We start from the raw sequence: 14304 nt of genomic DNA on the forward strand, positions 1-14304 counted from the left end.
ATTTAAAAATAATTTTATGACATATTTATAACCAGTACAGAATATTTTAACTTATTATTAGACATGGTTTAAGTTAAATGATGTTTTAAAAATGAAATACTGTCAGGCTGCAAAGTGTGTGATCATTAAAATTTTTGTTGGGCTTAGTAAAAATACTATCGATGTTAGCCATCCTTAGTTTTTCATATATATATAGAGAGAGAGAGAGAAAGAGAGAGAAAGAAAGAGAGCATTTCAGTCACATTTATTCATCAATTGCATATGCTAAGCAGAATTCATTATTATTATATTGATCAAGAAGATTACTTTTAGAACAGTTTTATTTTCCGTTATTCCTCCTCCCTTTCCACTCACATCAACACATATGGATGTGTGTGCGTGAAACACAGATTCAAATACATCTTTAATTTCTAATTCTCTGTAAAAACAAATCACAGTTCAGGAACTAGATAAAGAATTGCCATCGAGTAGTTTCATACTCAGTTTTTCTTGAACACAAATAAGACATTTAATTGAGCAGTTCCTGGTCTGTAAAGGCTTCCTCAATGAGTTGACAATTGGTTTTGGTTTTGTCTCAGAGCAGCATCCTGTGGTGTTCAGGGCTTACTCCTGGCTCTGGGCTCAGGGATCACTCCTAGTGGTACATAGGGGATCATATGGGATGCTGAGATTGCCCCAAGATCGGCCTTGTGAAAGGCAAGTGCCTTATCCACTGCACTATTCCAAAAGTTTAAAGTTAACCATTTTTAAATGAATGTATCAGAAATCATTTAAAATGTTACAACATTCATAAAATGTTATATGAATTCTAATGATTGATGAAGATGATTGTGATTATATTCACTGGTTTTTCGGCTCTATTTTTAGCCAGAAAGTCAGAAAATCTCCCTAATTTCTTACTACACAATCAGTAGTCTTAAGAAGCACAAATCACCTAACATGTTGGGGTATGCTGTGTCAAGAGAACAGGCTGGACAGTCTCGCTGCTGTGTCTTACAAGTCTGTATCATGTCAGCATTATTTCCTTAAACTTTTATCTTTAGTTTTTTAGATTTTGGGCCACTCCTGGAAGTGCTCAGGCCTTAACTTCTGGCTCTGTTCTCAGGGATCACTCCTGGTGAGTCGCGGAAGATCATCTGGGGTACAGGGATCGAACCCAGGTCTGCCGCATACCAAGCAAATACCCTTATGGTGTATTATCTCTCTGGTTCCCCAATTTTGCTTTTAAAAGAAATTAGAAATTATCTACATTTCAATCTAAGATTCAACCAAAATAAAAATGTTCATGAAATCTAACTCCCTCCCGTTGATCGTCGATTTGCTCGAGCGGGCCCAGTAACATCTCCATTGGAGACCTTGTTGTTACTGTGTCTGGCATATTGAATACTCTCCGTAGCTTGCCGGGCTCTCGGAGAGGGGCGGAGGAATCGAACTCGGGTCGGCCATAGTTGGCCGCTTGTAAGGCGAACGCCCTACCCGCTGTGCTATCGCTCCAGCCCTTAAGGTATATTATTGTCATAAGGTTTTCAAACACAGTATCTTGTTATATTAAAATAAATATCTCAAAAACTGGTCTCATGTTCCTCCAATGTTTAAGGCAAATAGAATCAGTATAAACAAATTACTCTATATAATTTGCAGCCTGACTTCTCTTTTATAGTAAGAACTGATCAAACATATAAGAAGCAAGGTTAAAAAATATTAATGTTGATTTAATACCTTGTTTACTACCTCATGTTCTTTAGGATATCACTGAAGCTTTAAAACATTTGAAAGGCAGCTGAGCTGATATGATAAAACCTAAAATTACCAATTGTCTCAGTCTCACATTGGGGAATTTATGAGTTTTGGGGGAAATTGTGACTTATACCAAATGAAAATATATAGTATGGTTATTAAGGACGAGCCGGCTGAAGTTCTATTTAGATCCTGGTTTCCTGAGTATATCCTGAGGTTTCTATAACTCAAGGCATAAAATGTCATCGTTTACCTTTAAAGATTAATTTCCACACATTGGGGAGAAGGAAAGGAAAACTTTGGCTCCATATGACAATGCTGTTACATGGGTTCTATTGAGAGAAATTGTCTTTTGACCTCTTGATTTAACTTGTATTAACTTTCTCCATTGAAACAACATATTTTATTCCTTCGACGGAAAACTTTCAAGTCACCTGCTTAAATGTCTACACAGTGCTGAAACAGATAGAGCCCACTTGAGTATATTGCTCCTGAAATTAGAAAGACTCATCATCACAACTCAGAATCTAAGATCAAAAATTACTTCATAATGATTCAAATTAAATTAAGACATCACTATTTTCATGAACTCAAACTGTTCAGACTTCCTTTAGTGTTATAAAACTCTGCAAAGTTCCTAAACCTTTATTTTTTTTTTACCGTGAGAACTGGGAGCGAGCTCTTCCTCGCATAAAATTTCTTCATGAAATATGATGATTAACAATGCTAAGTGAAACATTCGCTTAATAAAGTTCACAACATTATAATAACAAATGATAGAAAATAAATCATGGATTCTAACCACTTTGTCCTCCTTTGGGAAGCATCCACGGAAGCAGAGTAAAGAGAAAAGAAAAAGGAGAGAAACACGTTAATAAAGAGATTTTTAATGAAGCTGCTATTTTTATATTGTCAAAATAAAGTTATTTTAAAAAAGTCTATGCTTATTCTTCCCCCAAATAATTACTGCTTAATATTTCATAAAAATGCACATTCATGGGGCTGGAGAGAGAGAGTTAAATGGACCAGAAAACATGTTCTGCATATGGGGAGCCCAAGGTTCAAACCCAGGGACAGCCTGGACTTCTCAGGATCACAGGAAGAGACTCTGAACATAGAGCCATGTGTAGCCCATAAGTGCTGATGGGTGTTGCCTCGCCCCCTACAATAAACAAAAGCGCATATATGTAGATCCTGCTATGTATTATATATAAAATCAAAGTATTACATTTTTCTGAAATATTTTGAATTGAGATTACAACTCAATATCTAACTTATTTTTCACATAGAATTCTTCATTCATTATCACATTTACTTTATGGTTGAAATAACTATATCAAATGAATAAAATTTTATGAGTACAAAACAGTGCTAAATACTTAAAATGACATCTTCAATATATGTAACAATATTATTAATATTATTTCAGCCATAGAAAATATTATTTTAGCCATAAACTGGGCTGGAGCGATAGCACAGCAGTAGGGCGTTTGCCTTGCACACAGACAACATGGCCAACCCGAGTTCGATTCCTCCGCCCCTCTCGGAGAGCCTGGCAAGCTACCGAGAGTATCTCACCCGCACGGCAGAGCCTGGCAAGCTCCCCGTGACATATTCGATATGCCACACACAGTAACAACAAAGTCTCCAATGGAGACGTTACTGGGCCCGCTCGAGCAAATTGATGAACAACGGGAGGACAGTGACAGTGACAGCCATAAACTATTTTACAAGCAATATTTATTTATTAAATAAATATTAAATTTCAAATTTACTATGTCATAGAAAAAAACATTTAATATAATTTTGGGGTGGGACCTATAAATTATATTAAGTGGAGACCCATACCTGGCTGTGCTCTGAGCTTATTCCTGGCTCTAAACTCAGGGATCATTCCCAGCAGGCTTGTTGGGCTCTATGCATTTCCAGGGATCAAACTTAAGTCAGCGGCATGCAGGGCAATTGTGTTACCCACTGTACTATCTCTCTGGCACTAATTTTTAATTTTTATCGTGGGGGTGTTTGGGACACTTCTGTTTGTGCTCAGGACTAACTCTTGACTCTGTGCTGAGGGATCATGGAAGTGCTCAGAGGACCATACACACTAGTGAGAACTGCACTGGGGTTGGTCATGTGGCAGGCAATATCTAGACAACTCAGATCTTGCCTGGACAGGGTTTACTCATGGCTCTGTGCTAAGGGATATATCACTTCTGGTGAGCCTTTGGGAGGTAATAAATGGTGACAGGTATCAAATCTGGGTCAGCTCCATATATAACACCTATGCTGTCTATCTGCCATTTTTGACAAATATTTAACATAGTTATTGATTTTCTTTACATCTTTAGATTTTTTCCCCTGATAAATGTAGAATCTATTAGTATATGACTTGGAAGAACATAATTAGACATGGGTGGTACTCCAGAGAAAGGCACTCCAAATTTCTTTAAATGCATACATCTTTCTAGAGCATAAGTTTGACTACATGATTTTAATAGAACATTATTTAGCTATATTACTATTGACATGCCTTATGTCTATAGTAGGAGTTCATAATAATCAACACCTATGAACGCTAATATATGATCAACAATCAGCTGATGCACATTTCACTGGTCACAGTCAGCATCATTCCAAAATGGACATTACTAACACAGGGGTTGTAAGTACTTTTAATATTATTCCCAGTTCTAATCTGTAAGAATGCATTTTTTAAATTTAAGAAAACTAAATGAGAAAAACTTAATAGGTCTTGCATACTTTTTATGTGACAGACACTATTTTAACCCAGTGATGTTCTAAAAAGTTTTCATAGTAGCCTACAGAGATAAACTTTAAAAATAACTTTTTGAAGGAAAAAAGAAGATTAAGCAGTCATTTTAATTTCATTCTCATGATCATAATTTAATTATTATATCCAGTTGTTAAAGAAGTTACCTTCCCAGAACCACAATGATAAGAGTAGAGTTGCTATAGAGTATAAGATATAACTATTTTACAAATGCATTCTACTGGAAAAGATTTTAAAATATCTAAATTACAACTCTAATAATGCTACCAAAGAATATAATGTTGATTAGGAAGTATCAATAGTGTGCTATTTTAAATATAACATAATGAAGTTCAGTCCTGTACATGATAAAAATGCAACAAATTCTCTAAACATTTAGAAATTTTCACATATATGATTAATCTTAATTGTTCTTTATTACGTTATAAATGTTATGAAGAAAACTCTCCCAGACATCTTTATAAATAATTCTACTGTACTAACAAAGAGACTGTGGCTTACAGCATCAAAATATATTTAAAATAAATATTAAAAAAGTAACTGCACTTTATAACTAATATGCTTTATAAAATTATGAGCATATTTTTATAAAATATATTTTATGTATTTCAGTAACTAAGCCCTTGATGCATCAAAATTGCATATTTACATAGATAATTTTTTATTGTTTTTGACACACCTGATAGTTCTCAGGGCTTACTCATGGCTCTGGGCTCGGTGATCACTTCTGATGGGACTTAGAGGGGAAATAAGTGGTGATAGGTATCAAATCTGGGTCAGCTCCATGTAAAGCAAGCACCTTACACACTGTACTATTTCTCCAGTCTCAAAACTGCATACATTTTAAGCACTGATATAAATGAGTGACTCTTATTCAGGCTAAGTAAGGAAATTGCACCAAATGAGACCACCTCACGTAGAGAAGAAAGTTCAAATAAAAATAAACATATTAAAGTGTATTTTGACAGAAACCAGAGAGTGTTCTGCTATCCAAAAGTAGAATGTTCCTATTTAATAGGATCTTGACAATTTATTTGGTGGTCCAGAAAAATTTTTAAACAACTTTAAAAACTTTCCATAGAAAGTCATGGAAAGACCCCCCCCCCCGTACCCCAATTAACTGAACAGATAAACCAAATAAGGATATTCTTCTCAGAAATAAGGAGAGAACTCAAATGAGTGCACTGCATTTCTTAAATCCTGGACGCTTCAGGTTCAGCCCTACATTCCTCTGAAAATAAATGTACTCCCACAAGTTTTCAATTTTGCACACGATTCTTTATTAAACAGCATAAAGGCTAAGTATCCTTCTGTATTTTGTCTTCATCACTCCTCTGCAACTATGAACCTTCAAAAAAAAAACCAAAACAAAATGGAGGAGGACCATATTCATATGTGCCCTGGGATTTTACCTATGCATTAAGCACCCGAATGCCTGTTTGTCCTTCTCAGGAAGTAAACTGGGGCTTTGCAGGTATTTCGAGTGGCCCCACCCTCACTCTGATGGTCACTTACGTTGTTTGACCGCAGAGACACGCGGCCCCCACAGCGGGCGCAGAACTTGGTCCGGCAGTAGGAGCAGAGATGGCCACACCCATCAGCAAACTTGGTTTTATGACAGATTCCACACGTCGGGGCATCATCTTTGTGCTCGCCCTGGTAACGCCGTGCTTCTTCTCCTATTTTCCTCACTTGTTCTTTATAGCTTTCAAACTGTTGGTGCAATCTCCTGGGCAAAAAAGAAAAACGTAGCAAACTAAGTAAATGATAGAAGACAAAAACAATTTTATTTTATTTTATTTTATTTTTGCTAACTGCTCAACTGAAGGAAAACATACAAGCATAGGAGCAAATATATTATCTATTTACAGTGCTCAGGGCTTACTCCGGGCGCTGTGCACAGCATCCTTTCTGGTGGGGCTTGGGGGACTCATATGTGCTGCCAAGCACTGAACCCAAGAGGACAGTGTGCAAATGTGGCAAGCACCTTTCCTGCTATATTATCCCTCTGGTCCTACAAACGCCATTTTCCAACTGCTTTTACCACCAGAGGTAAATTATGTATTCAGATGCCCCCTAATGGATGCATACCAGATTTTTTCTTGTAGCACTAAACCTTAAATAAGCCAATTTTATAAAATAATTTTTCCTACAATGGAATTCATATACTCATTTTAAGCTCTGCTTTTTGTAGACAAAGTGACTTTCTCAGTACTTCAACTAGGAACTCAAAACTTTTGCATCTGTATGTATATAACTAATGAAATTTTTATACAAAATATTTATCTCTAATATATATTCATAAATATAGTACTCTAAAACTTTTTCTTTTATTCTAATGTAAGTTTAGCACTAATTATTATTTTGAAAACCCTGTCAAATTGACTTCAGAATACACTATTTGAGCAGGAATGCATACTTAGAAAAATACTGCTTTAAGCTAGTATGCTAACTTTGTGTTCTCCAAAAATATTTTAATTCACACCAACATTTCTGGAACTTTTTATCTGGTATCATATATCTGATTTCATACTGTATACAGAATGTTACTTGAAATGTCATATTTGACCTACATGAAACCTTGGTAACACATATTCTAATCTAAACCTTGCAGAGCACTGCTACCACTCTTTATTAATAATTTAATTCATATGATGGTGGGAAAATCAGAGTTCTTGAGGCAAACTATTCCCAAGAAGAATGTTCACATTTAGGGGCAGGAAGCATTGCTGAGAGGTCTAAAGCACCACACACTCTTCTGAGCACTGCATTGAACCTTTGGGGTCCAGGTGGTGAATAAAAACCGTGATCACTATCTCCTGTCCCCATGTTCCCTAGATCTACTTGGTAGGCTCAAAAAATTCATAGTAAATATGATTAAAGTATCCTCTCCTGACATTAGTCCAAATATCTTGATCTTAAATTACCACAAACGAACTGTTTCCTGTTCTGTATTGAATTCTATTACCCCCCGGTGAATCCCCAGTGAAAGCTTGCCGTGGTTTTGTAGATAGAAACAGACTTGTCTCAGGCCTTGCAGTAGTCATTTGACTATTTCAACAAAAGAAAAACTCCTGGGAAATAGCTAATCAAATTTATCTGTGTATCTGTGCTACTTTGCTGGATGCAGGTATTCTCCAGGAAATGCTTACATGTATACAATTGTTAATTTTGGCAGTTAGCTTGATGCTTTTACCAAAAATATCTGTGGAGACTCTCTGAAAACAGAATCCCATAATGTCCAAGCATATTAATGCTTGAAGTATAAGGATTCCATTAAAATTTCCATTTAAGAATAACAACCCTTGAGCAGAATTTTAATAATTCCTGTTAAAATTCTACATTCCTTTCCTGTTTGGCCAACTGATACTTTTTCTATTTCATTGATATTAGATACAATATTTTATCTAGCACATAACATAGTTTAGAATGTGGAATACTTCATGAACAACTTTATTTAAAAAATAAATTAAATAAACTGTACAAGTAACTTAAAAGAAAAGCAACTGGTGGATGGAGAAATCCACCTTCAAAGTGTGATATTGTATGTACCCCTTCTCTTTGTATTTCACAGACAAGACCAATTAGAACCTCAGTAATGACAGAGAAGAGATGATTAATACAGTTAAAAGTTTTTAGATGTAAATGCGCATAATTTCCTAACAGACTAAACTTATTAAACTTGACACAGAGTATTTATTTAATCTATTCAATAATGGGAGAATCTGTATTTTATGCAGATATAAACACTTTTCAATTCTGGGCTTCAGAAATATTGGAAATATTTTATTCATAAGCTAGGTTGTGGGTGTATGATATACACCTACCCTTCTTTTTTACTTTACATATATATTATGTAATACTTATACTGTGAAGTAGTTCATATCTAAAAGGAAAAAATAACTCCTTCAGTTCTATTTCACTGAAAATAGAATAATAAATTTAAAATGAAATTATTTAATATAAATAGGACTACAATTGGTCATTTTTCATGCAATTAATTTTAAAAAAGAGCATATAACTTTCTGAAATAACTAATATATTATCTCCGTTTTATTAATGCAGAAGCCATTTTTTGGTCTCAGGCTTTGTTTTTACTCTATATCAAGATATATGATTCTAAATTTATATTCCATCTTATATTACAGTTATAGAAAGTATGACACTAAATGTAGGTTCAGCTTGTGAATAAAATAGTGTTTAAATTAAGGAGAGAATTAACGACTAGATGTTGCAAATATCTGATCATGGCTAAGTGATGGAATCAAAGAAAAGAGCAAAAGCTCTACTGATAAAATCATGCCATGGAACTTTCACAGACCATTTATGCCTGCTTGGTAATACTTCCACGCACTTTTTTTCAGCTACTTTGTAGTAGTTAATTATTTCCAAACTTACTTCTTGAATTTCATGTCAGGCTATCATGTCCTACCTTAAGTTCAGAATACAATTTGCATTATTTGGGCAACCATTCTCTAAATGCTTATGCAACTCTCTGAAAACTCAGACTGCAAAAGATGAATAGTAAGGTACAATTCCTTTTCCACAAAAAGTTGTTTAAATGATATTTTTATTTTAAAAAATTGTTTTTTTGGTTGTAGCCAACACCTCGCAATGCTCAGGTGTTATTCCTTATTCCGCACTCAGGAATTACTCCTGCAGAGCTCAGGGGACCATATGGGATGCAGGGGTTTAATCTGGGTCATCTGCATGCAGGGCAAGCACCTTTCCCACTGCACTATCACTGTGGACCCAAAATGAAACTTCTTGATGGAGGTCTGAGGATGAAGATTTTAGGTACTCATTTTTTCCATAAGACAGATACCTGGCTGGGATGTTCTCCTTCAATCTCACTTAAAGTTTCAGAGAAATCCAGTCCATGAAGTAGTTCCTAAAGATGCCAGACCCTAGGGTTCTTAAGAAAGGTATGCTAAGTAATCAGGAATTGCTCTTTTGGGCTATTTATTTATTTATACTATGTGATTATGAGCTAGAGCGATAGCACAGTGGTAGGGTGTTTGCCTTGCCTGCAGCTAGCCTGGCTGAGCAGGGTTCGATTCCTCCGCCCCTCTTGAAGAGCCTGGCAAGCTACCGAGAGTATCTCGCCTGCACAGCAAAGCCTGGCAAGCTACCAGGTATTCAATATGCCAAACACAGTAACAACAAGTCTCAAAATGGAGACATTATTGGTGCCCGCTCAAGCAAATCGATAAACAATAGGAGGACAGCATTTGTTAGGACAGTGTTTTTTTGTGATTATATTTAATGTGATCATAATAGTGTTAATGCTAATGTATAATAAACATAAGTGCATCACACAACCACCAAAGTGCCCAGTACCTTCAACCACTCTCCTGGTGTCTCTTCTAGTCTGCAAATTCATTTCCTCCCAACCTCTCCCCACACTGCTTAATACTCAGTATTATTTCATCTCTGGCCACAGATTTGAAATCTCTGGACTATGTCTAATTCCTTATTTCTGTCTTTTTAGATACCACCATTGAGTGAGACCAGGTGTTTTTTTCTTCTCCCTCTTTTTGGCAACGACTTCACCTCAAGTTCATGAGACCATTCACAGATGCATCACACAGAACTCCAGGTACATCCTCCTGAACTCCAGTTCTCGGAGGTCTGTGCCATCTCACCTCCACTCTTGGACGTACTCACAGTTCCATTCTGGTATAACAGCAGTTCATACTTATACTCCTGGAGTGGGAAACCCATTAGAGTGGAAAGAGAGAAGGCAAATCCTGCTGTGTCTCTGGTCAGAAGAATTTTAGTTCTTCCAATCTCTTTATTAGTCTTCCTCTAACAGATAAAGTTCCCTTATTCTCACTGAAAACACCAATGCAACATCCTATCAAGCACTCCAATTTATTTTCCAGTGTGCTCCTTTTTACCAATAACTATAAATGAAACAAAAAAGGAAAGGATACAAGGAGGGATGGAGGAACAAAATCTACTTTTTCAGAATCTATCTACTTTGTAACTTTCTTCAATGATATAATAAACTGTCTTTTAAAAGTCAACCTCAACACTCTTTTCTCAATTCATATTCCCCTTGTTATTCTGATATCTTACACTGTCAAGATGTTGTCTTTATAATAAAATACGCCTTTAGAATCAGGATGCTGGTATTGAAACTATAAGCAGCATATTTATTTTTATCTGCTGTCTTACTGCTTTAATCCATATTAAAAAAGTGACTGTGTTCTTTCATAAATTATACAGGCAATTTTTTATTATGGTATTACAGTAAATATGGAACTGCAAATTAAAACCTTTTTGTGAATTTATTTGTGCATTTCAATTTTAGAATTAATAATATATTCTTATTGATTAACAAAGTTTTCAAGATACATAATCAAAAATCTCAAATTATTACATAGAAAAATGGAGATCTCTATAAGTATAGATGCTATCAAACTAAAACCATTAATTGATTTTGGTTTTATTTCTGGATTTGATATCTTCCATGATTTCACTGCATAATAATCACTGTATTACCTTAATGCCTATGTGCTCTATTAAAGAAACTAAGATTCAATTTGTAATCAATTTATTTGGGTGAATAAAGACACATTCTAAAAATGACTATGAATGCACAAAATGCTAAATATATTAAACATGTAGAAAATGTCTTATAAGTATAAAATAAATGATTTCAATGTGGAAATTTAGAAAGCTATTCTTATCCATTAATTAGTGTTTATCACTTACTATCATTAAAGTACACAGAATAATAATGCATGGCTTGGAAATAGCAGAATTCAGACAAATATCAGGACAGAATTTTACTTTTTCTATTTTGCTATTTTCCTTCTTTTTTTCCTTCTTTGATAAGGAAGTGGCAAGAAGCTAAAATATAATTCCATTTTTCTTCTTTATTTACTTCTGTGCACTGAAGGCTAGCCTTTCCTAGAGGAGGCAAAGATGGAAGACAGTGCTTTAAAGTTTTAAAGGTCTAAGTGGCCGATTCTGGAGGAAGCAGGGGGATCTCATGAAGTGAATGGCCAGAAACCAATTTGCACACAGCACCCTAAGGTCTATAATTTCTTGTCGATGTGCTTACATTGGCAGAAAAATGTGGGTACTGCAACTATTGAGCATGGCTTCCATTTCACTTCTCAAACTTGGCTTGGAACACATAGAACAGATCCAGGGATCTGAAGTTGGTAACATGGGGATTGAACCAAAAGAGTTCTCAGAATGAATTAAGAATCTCCCAAAGACCAGGGGTATATCACCAGGCTAGACTGTGAGTCTTGACTGTAATTAAATGTTTCTCAAACCTGATAAACTTGCTCACTAAATTCCTAACATCTCAATCGATTGTTAAAATAGTCACATTAGCCTTAACACTAAAGCAAAAAAATCTTGAAAGCATGGAATAGAAAATCTACTTTGAAATTAAGTAATATGTAAATATAATATCAGTAGTCTGTGGCAACATATACCAAATGACAAAGAATGTAAATAAACTTTAGCAGAAACTAATCTGGGATGAAATTAAGCAGGGGTTTTCTTTGGCTTAGTGGGCAAAAATATATTCTGAGATGACATGGAATTTGGAATAATTCATGAAATAAAAAATAATAAATATATTAAAATAAAATTTTACACAATAAGATACTTGGAAGTCTTAATAGAAGTACAAAAGCAAAGAAATAAGAAAACATGATGTATACAAAAAATAATTATATGAAAGCTCCCAAACTTCTCAGTAGTGTGGGATCAAATTATCTTTGCATATACTACCACCAGATAAGTATATTCATTATGTGTTGTAATGAATTATAATCCAACAATCATACGTAACTGTCAAGTGAAAACATTTGCAGTTAACAAATGGCTTCTTGGCCCCTAAATGCAACTGTTCCAATTTTAGTTAATCTGTCTTTTCATTCTACTCTGTATCAGAGGAGCAGTAAAATTCCACTACATTTCAATGGTGACTATTTTTTAATGATGCATAGAAATAGTGGTCCCTTGTATCAGAGTTAAGTTGAAGATAATAAATATCACAGTCTTTTAAGCAATAACAATATAAGCAGCGGAATTTGATGTAACAAACTCTTGGATGGGGAAAATGAATGGATTCTTAGTTTGAACTCCAGGAATGATTCCCCAAATAAAAGCAAAGAACCAGGTGAAGTTCCTCACCCAATTAAGTGCAGAGTCAAAGTCACTATCAAATGACAGGCACTAGAATCCTTCCACTTGAGCTGATAGTCTCTGACCTGGAGACCAGCATGCTGGAGCCCCATTGAATCCAGTAAAGAGAAAGTATCTCTGTGTCCTTTTGGTGTTTCTCACAAATCCTTCTCACAGATCTTCTATCTATTGTACTTTCTAGCATGGTATCAAACACCCATACTCATTATCAAACAGTACAGTCTTAACTAGCATCAATTCAAAATTTAACAGCATTTCAATCATATAATAGCCACTGCTTCAGACCCTGGGAGCACAAAGGAAACAAATGAAATATGATAAAATACTATTTCACTGTATTTTATCATAAATGGTTTTGGTAAATAGAAAATGATCCTTTTCTTCCACACATGTACATCTTTCAATTCCCTTTCATTAGAGATTTCTTTTTCTTTTCAAATCTTACTGCGATTTGACCATGATACATAAAGTGACTTATTTCATGAAATGTAACCTGAGTTATTTTGCAAAGCCAGGGAATGCTCGTTATTTACTATTATTGTTGACTTCGTAAATATGGGTTTTTTTTCTTGTTGTTCTTCTTAGTGGGACAACTGTCTTAGTTAAAATGTATTGACTTTATTTTTGTAAACTTATCCTTATTTCAAATGCAAGATGAAGAATACACAATGAAAATCTTCAAAAAGAACTGTTACTGCAAATTTATATGATTTGGGTGAAGTGAGGGTGAAAGTACACTTTTATAATAGTTACTTTCCTTTTAATATTTAATTTCCTTTTGCAGCTTGAATGATTACGAATTATTACAAAACTTTAGCAATAATTTGTTAACCTATACTTACTTGAGTTAAATTTTCACTAAATACTAAGTTTAGTAATAAAGCATTTCTAAAAGTTAACACTACTTTGAAAGAACTTTGAATTGATTTCTTCTGCAATTCTTGAGACTAAATATTGGAATTTAAGAAATCTAGTACATCTTGATGCCAAGTACCCTCATCCTTGCTAAGACTTGGGGCTACCACTTTGGAATCATAGGAGGTTTTGAAAATTATTAGATAATAACTTCTAAATTTTTATTTGAGAAAATTTAGGCTTTGCTTTAAATCCCTTACATTAAGTACTTAATCTGCTTGTGATACACAAGTTTTATATTTGTAGTTTTCCATATAAATGATTCTTCACCAGAATATACTATTTTTAATATTCTGGTGAAGATATAAAGGAACACAAAACTTGTGCTCTGTGAAGAATGTTTCCTTGGTGCTATCAAATTTAGTATGTATACTTGTTAAAAAGTCATTTCTTGGATTATACTAAAGCGCTCTAATATAGTGGCTATGGATTCATTTAGCAATATGCACTCTTAAAGAGTTAAATTACTGGTAGGGTACAGATTATCTAGTACTAAGATAGAAAACTCATACTGCCCATTTAAATTAGAAAAAAGACATTTCCCCCCACATTTTAAGAAACCTGACTTACAAAAATAATCTTTACCACAAACTACATTTTTATCATAAGTGCAAAAATGTTGGCATTATTAGTATGAAAATGATAAAAAAAATTAAAAGAGGCATGAGTGTATGGGGAGGGGCGAG

General features: G+C 34.6%; 1 protein-coding gene across 18 annotated transcripts in view; it reads right to left on the bottom strand.

Moving 5' to 3' along the window:
* The window catches only part of RIMS1 (regulating synaptic membrane exocytosis 1), a 518137-nt gene that overhangs the window by 270050 nt on the left and 233783 nt on the right, over positions 1–14304 (bottom strand). For 17 of the 18 annotated variants that reach the window (XM_056109987.1, XM_056110000.1, XM_056109993.1 and 14 more), the window contains 2 exons: positions 6044–6257; positions 2540–2551 (listed from right to left, as the gene is read on the bottom strand). In XM_056109987.1, the coding sequence (XP_055965962.1) occupies positions 2540–2551; positions 6044–6257 (226 nt within the window). The remainder of the gene's footprint in view (positions 1–2539; positions 2552–6043; positions 6258–14304) is intronic. The other variant, XM_056109989.1, reaches the window with a different exon arrangement.

Source organism: Sorex fumeus, unplaced genomic scaffold (genome assembly GCF_029834395.1).
Source record: "Sorex fumeus unplaced genomic scaffold, SorFum_2.1 ptg000008l, whole genome shotgun sequence".
In the NCBI taxonomy this organism is placed as follows: domain Eukaryota; kingdom Metazoa; phylum Chordata; class Mammalia; order Eulipotyphla; family Soricidae; genus Sorex; species Sorex fumeus.